This window comes from Molothrus aeneus, chromosome 25 (assembly GCF_037042795.1).
Source record: "Molothrus aeneus isolate 106 chromosome 25, BPBGC_Maene_1.0, whole genome shotgun sequence".
Classification (NCBI taxonomy): Eukaryota; Metazoa; Chordata; class Aves; order Passeriformes; family Icteridae; genus Molothrus; species Molothrus aeneus.
In genome coordinates, this window is record NC_089670.1 from 5,774,781 (window position 1) to 5,795,427 (window position 20,647).

At 49.8% G+C, this 20,647-nt stretch overlaps 4 protein-coding genes across 7 annotated transcripts; 2 read left to right on the forward strand and 2 right to left on the reverse strand.

The window, feature by feature from the left end:
• The first annotated feature begins 124 nt into the window (after window positions 1-124).
• LOC136566459 (uncharacterized) lies at window positions 125-7,013 on the forward strand. The gene is made up of 5 exons (XM_066565610.1): window positions 125-236; window positions 850-971; window positions 2,838-2,936; window positions 3,389-3,553; window positions 4,939-7,013. The coding sequence occupies exons 1-5, from the start codon at window positions 149-151 to the stop codon at window positions 5,083-5,085; spliced, it is 621 nt and encodes a 206-aa protein (XP_066421707.1). The 5' UTR covers window positions 125-148; the 3' UTR covers window positions 5,086-7,013.
• MRPL27 (mitochondrial ribosomal protein L27) lies at window positions 6,449-9,668 on the reverse strand. The gene is made up of 4 exons (XM_066565611.1): window positions 9,629-9,668; window positions 8,080-8,202; window positions 7,291-7,358; window positions 6,449-6,861 (listed from the first exon to the last, which is right to left on the reverse strand). The coding sequence occupies exons 1-4, from the start codon at window positions 9,648-9,650 to the stop codon at window positions 6,655-6,657; spliced, it is 420 nt and encodes a 139-aa protein (XP_066421708.1). The 5' UTR covers window positions 9,651-9,668; the 3' UTR covers window positions 6,449-6,654.
• A 180-nt stretch (window positions 9,669-9,848) lies between these two features.
• Window positions 9,849-14,524, forward strand: EME1 (essential meiotic structure-specific endonuclease 1). Of its 3 annotated transcripts, XM_066565665.1 has the most exons (8): window positions 9,849-10,512; window positions 10,594-10,715; window positions 10,893-10,985; window positions 11,345-11,466; window positions 11,657-11,789; window positions 12,301-12,416; window positions 13,480-13,669; window positions 14,017-14,524. In XM_066565665.1, exons 1-8 carry the CDS (start codon window positions 9,849-9,851, stop codon window positions 14,191-14,193), a joined length of 1,617 nt encoding a protein of 538 aa, XP_066421762.1. In that variant the 3' UTR covers window positions 14,194-14,524. The 3 variants fall into 3 exon arrangements, with proteins under 3 accessions (XP_066421762.1, XP_066421761.1, XP_066421763.1); XM_066565664.1 differs by having other exon boundaries at window positions 9,849-10,715; XM_066565666.1 differs by lacking the exon at window positions 10,893-10,985 and having other exon boundaries at window positions 9,849-10,715.
• On the reverse strand, window positions 14,341-20,278 carry LRRC59 (leucine rich repeat containing 59). Of its 2 annotated transcripts, none has more exons than XM_066565669.1 (7): window positions 20,055-20,278; window positions 19,636-19,695; window positions 18,955-19,113; window positions 18,545-18,649; window positions 17,893-17,965; window positions 17,295-17,468; window positions 14,341-16,745 (listed from the first exon to the last, which is right to left on the reverse strand). In XM_066565669.1, the coding sequence occupies exons 1-7, from the start codon at window positions 20,145-20,147 to the stop codon at window positions 16,501-16,503; spliced, it is 909 nt and encodes a 302-aa protein (XP_066421766.1). In that variant the 5' UTR covers window positions 20,148-20,278; the 3' UTR covers window positions 14,341-16,500. The 2 variants fall into 2 exon arrangements, with proteins under 2 accessions (XP_066421766.1, XP_066421764.1); XM_066565667.1 differs by having other exon boundaries at window positions 20,043-20,278.
• Between the last annotated feature and the right edge of the window lie 369 nt (window positions 20,279-20,647).

Genomic DNA, 20,647 nt, shown 5'->3' on the forward strand with positions numbered 1-20,647 from the left:
CTGAGCCGGGCTGGCCCTGACGTGAGTCCGAAGGGGGAGCCCCGGGAGCGCCGCGGCTGAGCGCGCTCGCTCGGGACCCCGCCCCGGCCCGCCCCTCGCAGGCTGTGAGCGCGGGCGGCGGGCAGGGGCTGTCGGCGGCGGGGTCGGGATGGCGCAGCCCGCGGAGGCCTCGGGCCACACCGCGACCGCCAGTGCCAGCATGGACAACAACGTCCTGGCCATCGTCATCGCCGCCAGTGAGTGGCGGGCAGGGGCTCCGGTGGTGCCGGGAGCGAAGCGGGGGCGGCCGCCGGGCGGGATCGGCCTCTGCCGGTGCCTCCCGGGCTGTGCCGATAAGGCGATACCTGCGGACGGGCGGGGGAGAGGTCGCTGCAGCAGCCGGTTCTAATCCGGGGGGTCCCGCTGTCTCGCGGGACTGGGGCCGGAGCGGGGCGGCGGCGGGGGCTGGGGGTGCGGATGGGCTCCGCGGATCCGCGGGTGGGCCGGGGGGAGCCGCGGGTTCCCGGGAGACCGCAACACTGGCGAACCGGTGCCCGGCTGTGGTGCTGAGGGAGCCGAGAGCGCCGGGCGAGAGACGGTGGGTGCCGGTGCCGGTCCCCGCGGAACGGTCCCCGCCGCCGCGGTCCAGGATGGGGTGAGCCCCTCCTGGCTCTGCAGGTCGCTCACCGTCTGGTAGGGAGAGAGATGCCGCGCAGAAAGGGGCTTTAGCGCTCTTGAGACGGGCAGCAGGTGGAATCGGCTTCCCAGGGTCTTCTCCAAGCATCAGCCGCGGGGCAAGAGCGGGCGGCTGGAGGAGGCCCGCGGGCCCGTCGAACCACCGGCTCTCTCGCCTCTCCCGTCTCTTGGCAGCGGTGTCCACCTCCGTCTTCATTGTGGCGATCCTCATCCTGCTGCTGCTCTTGTACCACCGTGACCCCATGTGCTGCCAATTCCTCTGCTCCTGCCGCCTTTTCCAGACCCCCAGCCAGTATGTGAGTGTCCTCCGAGTCCTTCCTCTCTTCCTCCTGCCCACAAGTCCCCCTCTGTCCCCCAAGCTCCTGTTGCCTTGTGCTAGGTCTGTGGGGCTGCACTGCCAGGTTACTGTCCTGCAGCCTGGCTGGGATTGTGGATGGGTGTGGGTCCTCCAAGCAGAGCTGGGCTCTGCCACCTCCTTGCTCCCACTCTATCCAGGAGATCCATCCATCCACCCACCCAGTCCTGCCTGGCTGTGCCATTGTGGTTGTATCTCCAAGGCCCAATACTAAAAGGCTTCCCTGCTCTCCACACAGCTCGGGAGGGAGGTTCTCCTCCCCCTGCATAGTCATGTGTGGGGTCGGGCTGTGCTTTATAGGAAGGGGCCCAGCAGGGAAGGGAGCTGGAAGCTGAGGGCAAAGGCAGACAAAGCCACCCGCATCCCTGACAACTGGCTCTCTTGTGCACAGCTCCTGGGGAAGGAGCAGTGAGACACAAAGCCCTTTCGCTTGCATCTGTAATTTCCTAGGGCTGGCTTTCAACTAGGGAAGCTGATGGAAAAAGAGCAGTGTGTGTAGCCAGTGTTGCTTTTGTGGCAGTGCCTGCCTGGGGAAAGCTCAGCCTCCAGAGCTGCAAGGATGGCTTTTGAGGGAAGGGCTGCAGGTACCACTTTGCAGTCCCTGGGAGAAGAGTGGACATTCAGCCTCACTAGCAAGGGGTGGAGAGACTAGTGCTATGAAAGGTAAATCTAATAGTCCAGTACAGGCTGAGAAGTCCCCACCAGAAATCACAGTGGAAAGAGGCTGCACTGATGTCTCCACTCCTTTCCCTCTCTTCCCTCCTGTTGCCTGCCCACGGCACACACATTGGGAGCAGACCCTGCTGCTGTGCTCCCTTGCCCTGTGGAGCTGCTCTCTGAGGCAGTGTGGCATGCTCCCTGAGCTCTGAGGTGGAAACTTCAAGCAGGCATCTTGCCTTTAGCAAAGGACTGTGCGGAAGGATGGATGCAAAGAATTATGTAAGGAAAGGGAACATATAATGTATTTCCTTCAGAAAAAGAGAAGCAGTTGTAGTGTGTGAGGCAGCTTTTGTGCAGGAATAGTTGCACTAGTTTTGCTCATGAGTTATTGAATGAACAATTAGGTGCTGTTTTCCTGCAGCTTCTGTAGTTGTGCTGTAGGGCCAAGACAAACAGCTCCTCCTCCTGCTTGTTAAGAGCAACAGTAAATCCTCATAGTCCTCCCTGCGCATCCCTGGTTGCCCTGAGAGTCTCTGGTTTCTGGGGGGCTGATATGGGGTTTTCCTAGAGCAAGGTAAAGCCATGGCTCAAGTCCTGGCTCTGGCTCGAGGGGCTGTTCTCTGTGAACAGGATTTCTGCTCACTGTTGCTCAATACCTTGACAGGGAATCCAGTTTAACTAGAGCAAGACAGCTTGGGAATAGCACAACTGTTGCCCTGTAGATTTGCTTGCTGCATTATCCTGAAATTACAAGCTCAGTAGATAAGAGCTAACAAATTCTGTAACCCTGAGCATGTGACGGAGCTCTTATCTACACCAGTGGAATAGTTGGGTTGTTTTTTGTTGTACCCCAAAAAGAGATGGTTATGCTGATTTTCAATGAAACCGTGCCCTGGGGCCCAGACTGGCTGTGCTCTGCTCCTGCTGGCTCCAGCCCTTGGAGCAGACCCTGTGCTGCCAGAGGAGATGTCCTGGAGCTCTTGGTGTCACTGAACAGGCAGGGGCTGCTGCCAGCACTGAGAGCTGCAGGAGGGAGCAACTCTTCCTCTGCCAGGGTCTTGCTGTCCCATGAGAGCTGGTTGAGCTCTGCTCTCTGCTGGGAAGGATGGGAGGGATTTTGGTTTTGTTCATGTCCTCCTCATTCCAGGACCGCCCCCCACCCTACTTCAGCAGCAGCCAGCAGCTGGTGGGACCCCAGCATGGAGCCTCACGGCTGGAGAGCACTGCTGAGAACCCTGGCATGCAGGTGATGGCAGGGTCCCTGCTGGGAGCTGGGTGGGAATGGTGCTTATGGGCTTGGAGAGAGACTCTGGTTATGGAGTTTGCCTGGGGCAAAAGGTGCTGGGCAGCATCTTCTGGTGCTATCCCACAACATTGGGAAGTGCTGCCAGTATGTAAAAACCCCAGGGGCAGGCAGCATGTGGAGGGAAGGAATATTGCAGAGGATACCACAGTGCCCTGAGGGGTTTGTGCATGAAGTGCCAGTGGTAGATCCTGGGGGCTTGGGATCCTGCAGTGCAGGTCGTGGTGTAATTGCCCCCTGCAAGGGTGGATATCCTCTCTGGGTGTTCAAAGGAGCCTACAAGTACCTACAGCTTTGAACCCTGAACCCTTAACTCAAGGTTGCACCAGGACATAAACTTCTAGTGATGAGAGTCACCATCACACTGACCCTTTTCTGGGAATGCACATTTCTAGGGAGATGAGCTCTTCTGTGTCGGACCCCCCAGCACGTACCAGCTCCCGTCCTGGGAGCAGCCCCACCTGCCCAGCTACGAGAGTGTGCGGAAGAAAGATCGCCAGCGGGAAATCCATCAGATGATTGCCGACAGGTTTGGGCTGTGGGCAGAGCCATCCCAGGAGGTGAGCTCCCCTCCCTGGAGTGGGAGGCTGGCAGAAGCCCATGGCAGTCACCACTGTGGTTCATATCTGTGTCTTGCTTCACAGTTGGTGGTAGCTGAGGACTCTGTGCTCTGTGATTGCCTTCCAGATAGCTTTTATCTCTGGGAAAGCACAAAGTGTATCAGGAGGCTCCTTTGGTGTACATCTGTGCTGGTTAATGATCCATCTCTCCTCCCCCGGTGCATTTGCAGAAATGCCTGTACCAGGAGGCAGGGCAGAACCCCACGGAGAAACAGCAGGCTCTTCAGATCACCTGATCCATACAAGTCCAGGCTGGGAGTGTTATTTTTGGATCTCTAAGGCTTTCATGGGTTCTTGCTTCCTTCTCCCTGCAGGACACTCCTGGGGACATGGCTTGGTATTACCTTGAAGTGTTTATGGCTTATTTATGAGCAGGAGGCTTTGCTTGTTATGATAGTTAAGATTTGCACTCCCACAATGTAACAGAGAAAAGTGAGTGCATCCTGCTAAGTAGGTCCTGTGGCAGCATCCTGAGATGCTCCCGTTCAGAGACCTCATTGTCTAAAGCAGGACAAAAACTTTTGAAACCCAAGTGAAGCATTAGAAGTTCACTGATTTACCTGGATTTTGAGCTCTTAAAGCTGCACCATAAAGCCTGGCATAGTTAGCCCTTGCCACTCAGTGTTTGGAGCTATTTCTAATACCTGAAAAGTTCCAGCTTGATATAGTGGAAGGTGTCCCTGCCCATGCAGGGGTCGGAACTGGATGATCTTTAAGGTCCCTTGCAACCCAAACCATTTTCTAATTCCATGAAACCTGGGCACTGAGGGCACAGGAAGGTAAAGCTCCAAAGACAAGTAGTTGAGGAACAGCACTGGAAGCTCTTCCCACAACATTGCCACGCCACTTCCTGTCACCTGTGGGAAGAAAGCTAGCACAGCTCTGCCAAAAGAAATGTGACAAGGCCTGGAGGTTCCTCTCTCTGTGCAGTGAGACTTGGTGCCAAAAGCTGGGTACAACACCTGGTTTGTAGGTACTTGTGTAAATCCTAGTAATTTTTCTTTAGTCAAGGGAAAACAAGTGACAGGCCTCTCCCAATAAAAGTCAAGTTTGTTCTGGCCTTCTGCCAAGTCCTTGAAAGGGAACAGGGAAGAGCAGGAACATCGCACAGAGTGTGAGGTGAGAATGTGTCTCTCAGCAGGTTTGTGCCATGTTCTCATCTCCAGGTGTTCCCCAGCCTACAGCTGGCTGCGCTGGGGGACTGTGGGGGTTTAATTTCAGGCTGGTGGCAGTTGTGAGCATTTTCATCTGCTCTGTAAGAAGAGGTGGGATAATCTCCCGGTTATTTCTGATCCGCTGTAATGCTCTTTCTCTCTCCTCAATAGATGCCACCTCCTTATGAGCATGCTCTGAGGCATCCTCCAGCTTTCTCAGGAACAGGAATAAGCTCAGAGACCTTGGACAGACATGGTGTTCCAGACCCTTTCCATGCCCCCCTCAGCTACCAAACTCAGCGGAACACTGCGGTGTAAGGCCTTGGCCTCAGTGTACTGCTGCTTCCTGTGCTGTCAGCAACTGAAGTGCCTGGGATACCGTTTTCCTCCACAGTGAATGGCCAAACCTTCACCCAGATCCACAATCACCTGAAACATAGGCAAGACCAACCCAGCCACCAGTGACATCCCTCTTGCAGCACAAGAACAACCACAGAGCCATTGCTGGGTACTGCGCTGAGCAGAGGAACCAGGGACATCTGCTCAGTCTGGCAAACACCAAAGGCAAAGGTCTAGCTGCTGGAGCTGCACAGGGCAAAGCCAAGGGGAATGTCTGCTAGGCCAGAGCTCCTCAGGAGCAGCATTTCATACCTCTGTGAGGCAGCACTGCTGGCTGTACAAAGGATCAGACCTCAGGCACTGGTGGTATTGTGCTGCTTCACCTGTTTCTTAGGTTATCAAGTGCTTTACTGTATCTGGATTACCTGCCAGGTGGAAATCCTCACCTTGTGAGTGGCAGAAGGGATGTGCTTTGGAGCACTGCTGCATGCTCTGGCACCAACAGCCTCTGTGACTGACAACAGTTCTGTACAGAGCCCACACACGGATCTGGAGAGGTTCCATGGGTTATACCCAAATAGAGACCACCAAGATGAACCATGGGACTGGATTTGCAGGCTGGGAAAGGACAGATGCACGGACTGAACAGCTGGAGGTCTACATGAAGATGTGAAGCACAGGTGGACACATGGCTGACCCAGTTCACCTGGTCTTCTGCAGAGCAGAATTGTCTAAATAATGTCAACACTGGTGTCCTTACACTACTGATTTTGATAACCTGTTTTCTACTGCAGAGTCAATGTTTCAAATTGTTTACAAACCTGTAGATAAAATGAGATCAGTTTGGGCACAACACATTGAGGGTCCTTTATTTTGAGCAATATAAGCTCAAAAATGTCACAAAATGACTCAAAGATAAAAGGATGAGTATCCTGGATAATGCTTTATCATACACTTCCAGCTGCTGACGCTTCAAATACTAGTCCCAATTTGGGCATCTTGCCAGGCCCCCTGAACTCAGTAATGAGCTAGAATTAGGCCTGTGAACTTGCCTCACATGGCCAGTGAATGGCACACTCAGATATTTAAGTTAAGCATTGAGGTGAGTGAGCTAGAGGGAAAAATCCAGCTTCCGGGTACACAGCATAGGTGCATGTGGAAAAGGATCTGTTCTGTAGTATTGTGAATTAAGGTACAAATAGAACAGTAATGACTAAAAATGAGCAAAAATAGAGGGAATTATTAGCAGGACAAGTACTGGCACAAGAGTGATTGTAGAGGGAATTCATCCAATGGCACAACAGACCAGGCTCTCCAGATACTACATGACCATGGTAACATATTCCATGAGCAGCCAAGACCTTCAGCTGCCCCACAGCATTTATTAAACACTCATAAAAATGCCAGCAGATGATCTCAGAACACAGATCACAAGCACTTCAGGAACAAAACCAAATCCTAGAATGGTATCTTCAGAGCCACTCTTGTCCTCAGATGCCAGTACAGTGTAGAGGTCCTTTCCATCTGTGCCCACATGACACAGCAGGTTCACAGCATGTTGACGAGTTTGAAGCTTCCTACCTCTGTGGTAGGGACAACACTGATAAAAGTTTTATAAAGGACTGCTCCTTTGGGCAGCTGGCAGATCACATCCCTGCTCTCGCTGCTGCGGGGTGGGGGCACGTAGACCTCTTTGGTGTATCTCACAATCCCATCCTCCAGGGCATAGAGTGTCTTGTTACGGCCCATCCCCACCTGGGAGAGGATGAGGAGCATTAGAAAGGAGAGGCTGGACATCCACAACTAAAGCAGATCTGAGCATTGGTCTGCCTTGTTTGATATCCTGGCTTCAACAGCATCTGTTGCTTTATTTTTTTAAATAAAACCACACAACTTGTTTCCAGCAACCAGTTTGCAATGGTGCTCAGTATGAAACACCCATTCCACCCTGAAGCACAAGTGCCCAGTCAGGTCACAGAAGTGTTTGGGACAGCAATTACTTGCAGACCTTCCCTGAGTCCCATGAACACAGGTGAGGCTCTGAGCAGGCTCTGTGACTAACACCACAGAACACAAGGATGAGCATTAAGAATGAGACTGAAAGAGAGGAGGCAGTGAGTGTGGGGCTCTGGGGGGGTGGGGACTGCTGTTCTCCGAGAACCAAATAGAGAGAAAAGGCCTTACATGAGCGCCGGGATGCCAGCGGATCAACCGCTGCGTAGCCAAAATGTTTCCTGCATGGACAAATGCACCTGCAACAGAGTGACACAGTCAGGCTGCAGAGAAAGAGCTTCCAGAGCCCTTGCAGAATACAAATGATTCTGGGACTTATAAATCCCAGCTTTTGTAGGCATTTTCTAAGGAAAAATTACTTCAAATGTTAAAAGCATCTGAACAAAAATGCTGTTAGCAGGAAATAAAAGGGCAATGGATAGACCATGGCAAAAAGTCAAATCTCTGAAAAGATTGCTTCTAGGGTACAAGGCATTTTCTGGCTGATGAAGGCATTTGTTTTACTACATTTACATTGATATGTTTCCATCAGCAAAGCTAGTAATTATTAAGCACTCAACTGCAAGAATCTGCACTTTGGCTTCTGCTAAGCTTTGTAATTCTCTCCTTTGTAAACACTGGAAATGCTCAGTTTTTCCACTCAGTGTGGGGGGGAAAGTGCAGTGCAGTTATGAGGTGTCTCACAGTGTTCCCTCCTCCTGGGCTCTTTGGAGAGGCAAAGTTAGAACCAAAGTACATTTTCTGTAGGCAATTTTGGCTGGCAGCCGGCGGGCTCATGGTGGGGGGAGCTGACTCACCCTGCCCTCCCACCAACAACCCTTGATCATGAGGTTTCACTGATCCTCCCCTTCTTTCTCCTGGAAAAGTGCCCTGCCCACCTCTTCCTGAAACACTCAACAACTGACACATAGCAGGGGAGAGAAGCTCCCAGTGAAATGTAAATAAGACACTGAGACCTACCTTCGACTTTTTTGAACCCATAGCGTTTCCCTGGGCTGCGGCCACCTAGGTTTTTCGAGCTGCCCCCACTTTTCTTAGAAGCCCATCTGACAGCAACCAAGCTTGTATGGTGAGTGGTTAGAACTAGGTTAGGAGAAAGAACAACATCAGCTGGAAAAACTATCATACATAATTCCTTCTGTCAGATGTAAAGGAAGACAGGCTTTAAAATTAAAGGCAAAGGAAAGCCCTGGAAGAAACAAAAAGTACTTCCAAGATAAATTAGACCAAAAGAGCCTAAGTTCCTTGAAAAAAGGCCACATCTCAAATGCTGCTGCTGCCCAGGTAAGAATAAAACTCTCAGCAACCATGTTAAATCATGTGCACAAATTTCTGTTTCATTCTCATAAAATGCAGCACAGGTGTCATTGGTTGCTGTGGATTGCTCTTACAGTGCTTTGAGAAAAGATGGGTTGTGATTTGTTTCAGTTTCCCTTTTGACCAAATGGCACTCACTCACACAGTTACATCCTGAAATCTTATAAATAAGCAGACTCCAAGTCTGGAAAATATATAAACATCTATGACCAGCCAGGAAGAGTGTGAGGAGTATCCCGAAGGAGTATAAAGGTTGAACTTGTTGGAGGTCTTTTCCAACCTTAATAATTCTGTAATTCTATGATTAAAGGCTCTAGGAAGGAATAAAGAGCCCTGGGAGTGGCAAAAACGGAGTCTGGAGCACAGTTTTTTTCATTAACCCTCCCAGTTTAAGAAAAGTGTTTAAGGTTGAACAGGGCTTGGAGCAACCTGGTCTAGTGAAAGGTGTCCCTTCCCATGGCAGGGGGTAGGAACTGGGTTATCTTTAAGTTTCCCCCCAACCCAAGGCATCGTTATCTTAAAATTCTCTTCAGTACCACCTCTTATGCAGGTAGGAGACAACCCTAATTTTTCTGAATTCCTCTATTTAGCCCGTTAAGCAGCAGGTTAGTGCAGAACAGTGGTTATGTTGTTTCCTTAACCTGAGCAAAACCACTAGTTTAACCTAATTAAATCATCACGGGTACTCAGTGAGCTAGAAATGTCCCACTGCTGGAAGTGTTCAATCACAGGCTGGATAGGGTTTACTGCAACCTGGTCTAATGGAAGGCATCTCTGCCCATGGCAGGGAATTGGAACAAGATGACCTTTAAGATTCCTTCCAACCCAAACTTGTCCATAATTCTAAGAAAGACTGTTGAGGAAAGGGTACAAAACCCCATTAATTTCAGGACATGACCCATTACGTAAAGCTTTTGAGATTTTACAATTTATAGGAAATTAGACAAGACGAAGCATAGCTACAGTTTTACATACACAAACCCGCTCATCGCCATCACCACAGCCTCAGCTCCAAGCAAAGGCGAAAGCCTCGGCCTCGCGCTATCGGTGGTGACATCCCACCAGAGGCGCGACGTCCCACGGGGTGACCTCCCTGGGGCACCTTCTCCCGAGCTCATCCCTCCCGCTCCAAGGCCAGACCGCCGCTCCCCACCCCGCAGAGGGTAATGAGGTGACACAGGCCCACACTCACACAGCCGTCCCAGCGCCGCCATCTTGATGGCGCTGCTTCCCCCGCCCGCCCGCTGGGAAGGCGACGCGCGCGCGCGCGTGCTGGGACGCAATTGGTCCGCTAGCGCCCTCGCTAGCGTTCGGACCAATCGCTGCCCACTGCACGCGCCTCCGGACCAACCAGCGGCCGGCGCGGGCTTTCCCCTCAGGCGGGCGCGGGTGCCCCTAAGGAGACGGGGGAGATGGCGGAGAGTGAGTCGGGATCTGAGAGTAGCGAGGAGGAGAACCTGCCCTCCTTCGCCTACCTGCTGCAGCCGTCCCCATGCCTCGGCGAGCCGAGCCGCCCGCGGTCGCCATCTCCTGAGCCTGAAGTGGCAGAGGTTGTCAAGATGGTGAGCAGCGGGAGCGAAGAGGGGGTGGACGTTGTCCCTTTGCACGAGAGGGTCAAGATGAGGGTGGGAGCGGAGCCTGAGCCTTTCAACCTGGGCGCTTATGATGAAGGTGAGGCATCTGGGCTTTGTGCTAGTGGTGACCTGATGGCTCCTGGGAGCGAAGGGCTTCGGCAAGACCTGACGCCGTCAAGAGAAGTAGTTTGTGATAGTGAGACTGGTACACACGGTGTTGAGAGATCCTCCTTGTGCTCCTTGCCAGTCGACTCTGACAGGCCTAGTAGCCCCCCGGTAAGCAGAGAAAGGCCAGAAACATCACTCCCTCTTAAGAAGCGACAATATAGTCAGAAGGAACGGGAGGCAATCTGCCAGAATGCGTGGCAGAGAAGGAAAGAGCAAGAAGCAAAGAGGAGGAAGCAGGAGGAGGAGAAAGAGAGGAAGAGAGCCGTTGCCAAGATGCTGAAGGCTCAGCGGCCAGGAGAGTGCCAGAAATACATAACAGTGGTGCTAGATCCAGGTAGTTGTCCTCACAGCCTGCTGCTGCCTTCTACTGACTGTTGTCTCCTCTCTGGAGGCCTGACCCATGCATCGATTTCAGTCATCTTACAGGTAGAAGGTGGTGAGCAGATCCTTAGTGCTTTGCAGGCTGCCAATTATTCCTGTGTGTTTGAGAACCACGCTGTTCCCTGCAGCATCACCTGGAGGAGAAAGACATCACAGGTATGTGAGCAAAATTTTGATAATCTCGTCCTTTTCCTCATGTGTTATTTGCAGTCATTAGTAATTGTATTTAGCAACCCAAGTGAACACCCTCTAATTTCCCTGCTCAGAGATCTGAGTGGGAGTCTGAGTGAATTCTAAACAGACTATGGCCTGTTTGTTTTCATATCTGAACAGATGGGAGGAGGAGATGAATGGACAGAAGAACCAAATGTTCTGGTTCTGCTTGGCTTAGAGGAGTTTTTGTCCATGGCTCACAGCTACAAGCAAGTGAGGATTCTTATGACTTTTGTGCTCCTGAACATGCCTTGATGTAAAACCAGTGTTTTGCCATCCCTCTTAGTGGCAGGAAGGTTTTGGTGTGGGAGGAATGCAGGGTTTCACTGAAACAGAAATCTGGGTGTAGAAGCCATTAATGGGCTGTATAATGTAAAGTTCTGACAAGCTTTCTTGCTAGTTAAAAATTTTCACACATTCCTCTGAAGAGTTACATTGTTACATCAAGTGGGTTGGTTTGGTTTTTTTTTTTCCTTCTTTCTGCAGACCTACAACCAGGGCAATAATTTGCTGTGCTTCTCTGTATACCTCAACATTGTTTAACTCTTTATTTTTCTCATTCATCTTTGTAGAATGCTGATGGCTGTGCAGAAAGGCAGAAGGAGACCCTGCAGAGCTATGTGGCTCATATGATGGAGAAAATGCCTGGGAGAATTCTGGCTCTGGCAGTAGTTGGAGTAGAAAATTATTTCAGGTCAGACTTCTTCCCTCCAAATGTTTCTGTGTTTTCTCTGGGCTTGAAAAATGCCATAGGTGTTTATGTTAATTCTTTCTAGCAGAGACTGGAGTATAAGAGGTATTCCCAGAACTGCTCCACCACTTTTTATACAGAAACAGAAGCAAAGGTCCAGACTGTCACCCCAGTCTTACTTTACTCTTTTTAGGTCTCTCCAAGTTCAGCCAAAACAAAGGCTGCGACAGACAGCCACAAGTGGGAATCAAGAGAAACGGGGAGAAAGGAGAAAAAAGGAAGCTAAGGATTCTAGCTTGGACTTATCCAGAATGGATGTGAAAGAAGTGAGTGCTTTTAAAACACATGCAACCATCATCTGTTGTCTCCCAGTATTTGAACATTTGACCCAGTCACACAATTTTGTACATGGGAGTACGTGGCTTTCATTATTCATTTGTCCATCAGTCTATGGACAGAAGTCTTTGGGTTCAGCTCCCCACTTCTCAGTCATGTACCTGTTTCCACAGAGACTGATGTGTCTCATTCACCTGGATACTGATGTCAGTCGCAGCACCTCTTGCCCTTCATGGCCCATTGGCAAAGGCCACTGGTGGTGGCTTGTTCGTAACAAGAGCCACAGAGGAGCTGAGGCAGCTTAGAGGACACTGAGGTGATATTAACTGTCAGGAGACAGACTGCCCCTAAATACTTCAGTGTCCTAACTGTTCCCAAAATTGAGAGTGAAGGTTCTTGTCCTACAGCAGGAGGTTTGTGACCCTTTTCTGCTTCAGACAAATAGGGAATTTGATGCAGCAAGACTGATTGTGCCATTTGTTGTTCCCAATGGTGATACAGGCCCTGGTGGATCTGCAGCTGAGCACACAAGTCCAAATCAGCATTTTTGAGAGCAGTGAGGAGCTTGGGGAATATGCCACTATGTTCACAAAAGCTGTGGCTGAAGCACCATACAAGTGAGTAAGCAGAGGAGATTTGGTCCTACCTTTGGAGAGGCTGCACTTTGAGCTACTGGGAAGGAATAGCAGGTACAACACAGGGTATAATGGTTCCTAAAGGTGCAGGTGACAGAGCATCTGCTCTTGCAGCTCCTTCAACAAAGGACTTGTTCTTGAAATTGATATCCTGCCCACAGAGGCGTCAGGACAAACCCTGGTTTTATAGTCACAGGCTGGTTTGGGTTGGAAGGGACCATAAAGATCATCTAATCCAACCCCCTGCCATGGCCAGGGACATCTTCCACTACACTGGGTTGCTTAGTGCTCCATCTAACCTGACATTGAATGATTCCAGGCATGGGGTATCCGCAACTTCGCTGAGTATCTGCAGCTTCTTTGAGCAATTTGTTCTGGTGTCTCACCACCTTCGGGTTTCACACTGAAGCCTTGACATCAAGTAGAGCTCTTGTTCTGAGTCAGATTTTTGGAGTGGGAAGGGAATGCCTTAGCGTGCCAGATTTTCTGGTACGCTAAGGCATTCCTGAGATCTTAGAGTGCCAGATTTTCTGCTTCAGTGTGTAATGAAGAGACATGCCTGATAGTGAACCACTTGATTCTTTCCATTGATAAGGGAGGACAGCAGCTTGTTGCACAGTGATAGCTAAGAAAGCCATCTTGCGCAGTCTCACGCAATCCTGGCATTCCTATCACAGCAGCTGCTGGATTTTCATGTCAGCTATGACAAGAGATGAGCTCTCATTAGAAATGACATCTAAAAGTGCTTTGTTATGGTTGACAGCCAGAATGTGAATTCTTGTTTACCACTTTGTCTGCAAGTTGGCTTGTGTCAGGATTGCTGCTGAGTATGGGATTGTTTATTTTTCAGGAGCAATCTGGGTCTTAAAGAAATTGCTAGTGCATATAAAGAAAACAGGGTCAAATTTTTCATGTTTTCTTTGATGCCGGTTGTGTCTCTGACCGCTCAAGTGGGGGACAGCGCTCTGACAACAGATGGCAGGGACAGGATTTTCTTCACAGCCTCATTGTCTCATTTGCTTCCTCCATTTCTTGTTCTCCCTAGGCGAGAGCGAGAGAACACAGGGTTCTCTTTCTACTTGGAGAAGGATTGTTGCAGAGGGGTGAAGGTGGATCCTTCTGGAAAGGGTCTCTTGAAAGTTTGGAAGAGGCAGATACAGCAATTTAACCGTGTCAGCTCTGAGATGGCTGAGGCTATCGTGTCTGCCTACCCTTCTCCTCAGCTTCTGATCCAGGTGAGGATGCCTCAGGGATACCCAGCACTGTGTGCAGGCAGCCAGCTCATGCAGGCAGTGGAAGAAATAATTTAATGAGTATTAAATTAGACACAGTGATTCTGCATGAGCGGTTCAGTAAGTTAGCGAAGGAACTGATTCCTTGGCATCCACTGGTCTGGCTTCCCACTGAGGGAGCAGCACTGGCTTCACTCTCCAAGCTCACAGATGGGACTTGGGCAGAGACCAAGTGAAAAATGAGTGGACATTGTGGAAGGGCAGAGCAGGTACAGGTGCATAGCTTTGATTGGTTTTTTGAGCAATGGATGCAAGTGGGTGATCCCGTTGTTGCCTTTGTGTTATTTTAGGCCTATGAGAAATGCTCCTCGGACCAGGAGCGGGAGAACATGCTGGCCAATATCCCTGTGCACCGTGGGGAGGGTGTGACGGCCACCTCCCGGCGCATTGGGCCGGAACTATCCCGACGCATCTATCTGCAGATGACTTCCCACGATCCCGACCTCTGTCTGGATTTTACTGGGTAGCACAGGGAAAAAGGGTTGTACTGTTCAGTTAAGTGTTCCATTTTGGATTTCACTGGGTAGCTCCAGGGAATAAGGGTTTTTACTATTTGGTCAAGTTTTCAGTTTTCTTCTGTGAAGAAGTGCTTAGATAACACTCATTGATCCCTGTTTAAAGACTTGAAACACATTAAGACTTTATTGTAGAAGGAAAAAAGTTGGATAAAGTTGCTGAATAGCAGTTTACACAAGAAAGATGGTGAACATCTTCCCTAAGCACATGAGTTGCACACAGCTTATAGTACTGATGTTGTTTTATTTGTCTTTCTATAAAATAAATAATTTTGAAGAATAACCTTTGCTTCTTAACATGGCGTCTTGAATATAGACAGGTAGGTCCTCTGCTAAAAGGAATACTTCCTGTTGCTCTCCTGAACTGCAAGGACTTACCTTCTCCCTCCTTTGGGACAAATCCTGAAGCTAGAGCGACATGGTGCTGCCCCCCCAGCACCTGCTCTAGCGAGGTGAAAGAACTTTACCTTGCAAAACAGTCTCTCATTGTTCTGCTGTAGCAGATGGGAATGAGTAAGACTAATTTTCAGATACAAGTTTAGAGTGCTCTGATTCAGTCTCCAGATGGCTTAATCTAGAGAAGGTCTTGAAATCTGATTATATGTGCTGGAATTATGAGGTCTAAACAGTTGGCAGAAAAAGCTTCCTTTTAATTAGATTGGGGACCATGGCCTGTCCGTGCAGCCAGCAGCACTTGTGTGCACACAAGGACAGCTGAGGGTTTTTGTAACAGCATTGCTGAGAATTAAACTGCATCCCATGTGTGGAAGTTAACTCTTTGGAACCCTGCTGCCTCCAGTGGAAAAATCCCTACCTACCCTGTTCCAGGCATCCAGCTGGAGCCCTGGCCTGACCAGAAGTGCTGCTAACCTGAATCTCTAAATTGTATAAGCCCATGCTCGCCAACTTATGTAACACTTATCTGGATGTTGGCAGGAAGGGCTGCATGGAGGAAACATTGCTTTAGATGCTGTTTGCAATTTTCCTGAACATTTCTGGATAGAGAGTAAGGATATTTTAAAGAATGGGATGAGCTAGACACCCAAAGCAAAGCTTAAAGGTGTTTGAAGGAAGCTTTGAGAACATGCACCCTCCTGAGGCAGAGGCACCCCTTCCTTCCTTTAATCTGACACTTGTGCTGCTGCTCTCTCCTGTGCGATATTCAGGGAACCACAATCTTATCATCAGGTTACAGAAAAATGAGGGTTTACTGCTGTGATGGTTTCCCCATAGCACTGCTTCTGGCAGCAATAATCCCAGGTATGAGAAGAGGGAATGGTTCTAGAGACCAGTGTAGAATGTCTCAGTGGAGTCTGTAGCACAGATATTCTCTGAAACTTGCACTTCATTTTAAGAACTCACAAAGCTCTTAAGGATATGAAAAACTTCTGCTTGATGGGAGTTAAGGAAATTTTAAAATGAATTTTAAATAATTTTAAAGGAAATTCTAAATAATTCACAGACCATTGCAGAGGTGAGTTTTCCTCTTGAGATGCAAACCACCAAACCTCCCAGCCTTTCCCCAGCCCCGAGGCTTCCCATTCCTGCCAGCAATGCTCCCACAGTGCCACCCAGTGCTGCTTCTGCAGCTGCAGCAGGCAGGAATTATTCCCATGTACTTGGAAATCATTTGTGGCTGTTCCTAAAAGGCCTAATTAAATTGAAAACTATGTTAATAATATAAACATCCAGTTCAGACAAATTGCCATGAAAACTATTGTATTGAAAATTTTCAGCTTCTTTCAATAGCACATCAGCCTCTTTGCTCCAACATAGGGATGCACAGCCATCCTACATGCCTGTAATTGGTCCTGGAGTGTGGCCTTAGTGTATTATTCCCATACAGCCATACCACCATTTTTAGCACAAACAGAAATGAGAGCAAGGAATGGATATGTATTAAAAACCTTCCACCTCTAGCTCAGAGCTACAGCTGTCTCACCCAGATGATGTGAGGGCTGCTTGTTCCCATTCCATAGATTGTCAGCTTCCTGTGCCTCACGATCCTGGTGGACACAACTTGGAGGCAAGGAGTGGTAATAAGTTTAGGTTAATGTGCACAAATAATGGGAGTTACAGGCCAACTGAGAGACATGCACAACAAAGATAGTTTGAACAATAGCTCTGCTCTGTGGAGTGGACCAGCAAACCAACACTGACTGGTTCAAAGCAGTTTCATCAGAACACAATTCCATAGGAATTCTGGCTGCGTAGATGGTGGAAGGAGATGCTGATGAAGCAAGTGCCCATCCAGGACAATCACTGGTGCGAGTTGTGCTGTAGCATGTTCTGCAGGGTTTTGTGGTTCTGCAGAGCAGCCACCACGTCCTCGTAGAGCGTGTTCACGCTGACACACAGAGGTTGATGCTGCAGCTCCGTCAGCTTGCAGGCAGCCAGGGTACAGAGGATGCAGAGCAGCACAAAGAGCAGGACTCTCAGCACTGACCGCGACCACGAGGGCTTGTGCCGGGGAGGCTGAGGGGGACGGGAGCTGGAGGCCGGCTCTGCAGTGAGAGCGTGAACAGGACAGAATGTGAGGAATTAATCAACTATAACAGGCTACGCTCACAAACAAACTGTTCAGGTAAGATACTTAATCCTCTGCTGCAGCTGGCTTTTGTTGTGAATTTTCATCACTTAGCTCTGATAAATAAGTAGATGTGCAGGATGTAACTGCTTAGAATGAAAAGTTTCAGATCCAGTTCAGATGATGGGCAGCAGTGAAGGGGGTGTAAAGCACCTCTGTGTTGCACAAGATCTGATTATGCAAATGCAGCTCAGTAGACATAAGGAAAAAATGAGTGGAGGGAAGTTCTCATTAGGAACAGCTGGAGAACTTCATGACCTGTAGCTTTACAGTTCATAGTAACATAGGAAAAGGGGAAAAGGGCACAGCAGCAGAGTTTATGAGAATTCCTATAAGTTCCACCCTACCCTCTCCCACCATTCTCCAGTCTCCCAGTACCTGGCCTGCATGAAAGCAATTCTGGCAGCATCACAATCTAATGACAATGAAACCTGACACAATCCCACCCAAAATAGACACTACTTACTTCGGGTGTGCACTGTTTCCTTTTTAGTTTTCTTTTCCATCTCCTGTTTTGCAGCTTTCTGAGCATCGTACTCTCGCCTTCTGCGCTCCTTTTCCTCTGCCTTCTCTCGCTTCCGCAGTTCTCTCTCCAGAGCCTCCTTTGCTCGCTGTTCTGCTTCACGCTTCTTCTCCATTTCTGGGGGTTAACAGCAAGTTTTTCCCTTTTATGCAAAGGGTTGTCACTGCCATTTTCCTTATTACCTTATTATCCCAACTGGAATGAGGAAACCAATTAAACAACTATCCTTTTTTATTATAATTTTATTTAGTATTACATACCTTGCATTTTGCTGTGCTTTTCTTTCATGTTTTATAGGTAACCTATAGCACATTCCTTCTAGAGATTTAACTATTCCTCAGGCCAAGAAATCACATACACTATCCCCCTGCTATATTTCTCCCTCCAGCCCTTTTACCCTACTATTCCCTGAGTACTTTGGGTTTGGGTGGCTACAAGTATGCGTTAGATGGCAATTTATTAAATGGTGATCAGAATGTTTGGGTGTGTTAGACCAAGAGCAGTCCTCAGTAGACAGCACATGGGGGCTCTTTGTCCCTACCTCTCTCTGCCTGGAGTTTCCGCTGCCGTTGTTGGTCTTGCTCAGACTGGATTGCTTTCATGTGCTGCAGTACCTTAAATAGCCAAGAAAACAACCTGAGGGCTGTGCAGAAGCCTAGTGGCACAGCCAGTTCAGAGCACAACAGATGGAATGTAGCTGAGGATAGGCAGCTGGGGCTGACCCCCAACCCTCACCTATCCCTACAGCTACGGCTCTGAAAAGAACTCACAACTTATGTGAGTCTCTGTTGTTAAAAAACAAATCTTCTCATTAAAAACAAACATGGCAAACTGGTGCTCAGTGATTCAGAGGATCACAGAACATTTCTATTTATGTTTGCCAGAACTTCTCCAGAGGTTTTTGTACTATCAGCACAAGCATGGATTACTATGTCTGATTATGCCTCCTTTCTTGGCAACCAGCATTTAATCCTCTCTTAACTCCACAAATGGAGAAGCATCCTCCTCAGCCAGGTGTTTGCTCTCCACAGGCACAGCAGTAGGGGAGTCAATGCAGTGGACCTGCACCTCACTCCCTAAAAAAACTTCATGCTCCTGCAGCAGCTGCCCAGCTTGCTAAGCAAACAGAGGAAGAATCACTGGCAAAGCCATGAAAGGAAAAAAATAAATTAGAATAAAATGAGACTCCTTACCTTGACAGCAGCCTGCTTACACTGCTTCTCATCCAGACAGTCACCTGCCACTTTTGCCAGGACAGGATCCAGGGGATTGTCCTTCAGATCCAGCCACTTCAGGTTCTGCAAAAAGGCACAACAAAGGGGAGGCTGTAAGAGCACAGCAGTCTTGGAATTATTTAAGAGATCCAAAGCAGAAGCAAAGAACTGCTTAGTTTTCACATTCATGAAACAGGTACAGAAGATGAGCAGGGATGTTTTCAATAGATTGAGAGGATTTTTACTGGGCTGCGGTGCAGACCCAGCTGAATTTTGAAATGGGTAGTCAGCAGGATGGATGCTTTACCAGAGAAATCAACTTGAGCAGGATCACAAGACCCTGGGCTGCATCCCAAAGTTTTATGTAACTGCCCAGCAAACAATTTTACCTTGAGCTGTGCAAAGCTGACTGGCAGGGTGACCAAGCGGTTGTTCAGGAGGTCCAAGTGCTGCAGATTGACCAGGCGGCCAAAGTCCAAGGGCAGCTGTTGCAACCGATTTTTACTCAAATCCAGTTTCACCAGATGCATCAAACTGCAGAAGTCTGACTAAAACCCAAACAAAGAAAACCCAGAGAAAGCTGGTCAGCACCTTTATGGAAGAACCTAAGTGGGAAGTACGTGGAGACAGCTTGCACCTCAAATCAGGCACAAATCCTTGACATACTACAAGACTGTGATGGAGGAAAATTGCTCTCCTCCTCTGCCTTGGAAGATGGAGGTGAGACACAGTGGGACAGATAAGACAGACCAAGAAGGTTATGGATGACAATATGACAGAAACAAACCCAAATCTCCACTGCTGATGAAACTCCTCTGTATTCACTTGGGGATGCTCTGGAAGGAATGTACTGGAAGGAATCTTCACACAGTTCAACCCTGTACTCTCTCCTGCCTCAGCCAAATCCACTGCCAGCACTGACCTGTCACTGACAACTGAGTCATTCAGCCACCCCAGGGCAGCGAAAGTGCCAGTTCCACAGTGCCTGGTGAGCCTCTACTGAAGCACCAGCTATCTTTCCAAATATTTCCCAGCAGACTCATCCCCACGGAGGCTCTCTAGCACCTTACCGGCAAGGAAATGAGGTTGTTACAGGACAAATCCAAGACAGTAGCTTTCGGAAGAGCGGCCTGAAAGACAAATAAGGCACTGAATGAACATGGACATTCACCCGACCCCCTCTGACACCTGTTCTGCTTCGGCCTCTGCGGTTTCTCCCGCGTCAGTCTATCCATCCCCCGCGGCTGCTCCGAGGCCACGTCATCTCCGGATCCATCTCTGTGTCCAAAGAGGTTCTTATCCCAGGACAGCAGTAACTAGCGGCTGCCGGGCCCGCGGGACACAGAACCTCACTGCTTTAAATACCTGCAGGCCAGGTCACAAGCCCCCAGCACATCCGGCTGCCCTACGCTGCCCCTTCTCGGGGATCGGGAGCCGGTCCCCACCCCCGCCGGGGGGCCTACGGCCGGAGGCTCACCAGCTCCCGCACCGGCACTTCATTCAGGTCGCAAAGGCTCAGGTCCAGCTCGTTCCCGTCCAGCTTGTCCTTTAGGCTGAGCCCCTTCCCGCTGCCCCGCGACATGGCTCCGTCGGCGGCTGCCCACGGGAGATGCGGCTCGGCACGGGGAGGCAGCGCGGCTCGGTTCGGAGCGGCTCAGCACAGCTCAGCACCGCACAGCCCAGCCCGTCCCGTCCCGGCGTGGCACGGCCCGGCCCCGCCACCCACTTCCGCGGCCACGTCCGCGCGGGCCCGCCAGCCGCCGCCGCGGGGGCGAGCGCGCCCGCTGCCGGCCCGGAGCGGGGCCGCACCGCCCGCACTTGCACCGGCGCCGCTAAACGCCTACAAATTGCCTTAAGAAGGATGTTATCTGATGTTTGATCTCTGCGTACTTTCAAACCTAAGCAAAAAGAAAGGAGATTTAGTCCCCGAGCAGAGAGCAGCTAATAGGCTCTAAGCGCTGTCTACCAACAATTACTTGTTGGTAGAATTGTCTTGTTAAGGTTTAAGGCTTGATCCGATGATCTCAGACTTAATGGGAGGTTAACAAAGCTTGGGAAGAAGGATGTGCTACTGTTAGCGGG

What these genes read in the sequence shown, in the direction of transcription:
- LOC136566459 (XM_066565610.1), top strand. Translation starts at nt 149, where the DNA reads ATGGCGCAGCCCGCGGAGGCCTCGGGCCACACCGCGACCGCCAGTGCC. An exon ending in GGCCATCGTCATCGCCGCCA is followed by an intron (nt 237 to 849) that starts GTGAGTGGCGGG and finishes GTCTCTTGGCAG; the next exon opens with CGGTGTCCACCTCCGTCTTC. An exon ending in TCCAGACCCCCAGCCAGTAT is followed by an intron (nt 972 to 2,837) that starts GTGAGTGTCCTC and finishes TCCTCATTCCAG; the next exon opens with GACCGCCCCCCACCCTACTT.
- EME1 (XM_066565664.1), top strand. Translation starts at nt 9,849, where the DNA reads ATGGCGGAGAGTGAGTCGGGATCTGAGAGTAGCGAGGAGGAGAACCTG. An exon ending in GGAGGAGAAAGACATCACAG is followed by an intron (nt 10,716 to 10,892) that starts GTATGTGAGCAA and finishes ATATCTGAACAG; the next exon opens with ATGGGAGGAGGAGATGAATG. An exon ending in CTCCTCAGCTTCTGATCCAG is followed by an intron (nt 13,670 to 14,016) that starts GTGAGGATGCCT and finishes GTGTTATTTTAG; the next exon opens with GCCTATGAGAAATGCTCCTC.
- MRPL27 (XM_066565611.1), bottom strand. Translation starts at nt 9,650, where the DNA reads ATGGCGGCGCTGGGACGGCTGT. An exon ending in GGCGGCGCTGGGACGGCTGT is followed by an intron (nt 8,203 to 9,628) that starts GTGAGTGTGGGC and finishes CTCCTAACCTAG; the next exon opens with TTCTAACCACTCACCATACA. An exon ending in TGGGTTCAAAAAAGTCGAAG is followed by an intron (nt 7,359 to 8,079) that starts GTAGGTCTCAGT and finishes ACTCTGTTGCAG; the next exon opens with GTGCATTTGTCCATGCAGGA.
- LRRC59 (XM_066565667.1), bottom strand. Translation starts at nt 20,147, where the DNA reads ATGTCGCGGGGCAGCGGGAAGGGGCTCAGCCTAAAGGACAAGCTGGAC. An exon ending in TCAGCTTTGCACAGCTCAAG is followed by an intron (nt 18,650 to 18,954) that starts GTAAAATTGTTT and finishes GCCTTTTTGCAG; the next exon opens with AACCTGAAGTGGCTGGATCT. An exon ending in GAAACTCCAGGCAGAGAGAG is followed by an intron (nt 17,469 to 17,892) that starts GTAGGGACAAAG and finishes GTTAACCCCCAG; the next exon opens with AAATGGAGAAGAAGCGTGAA.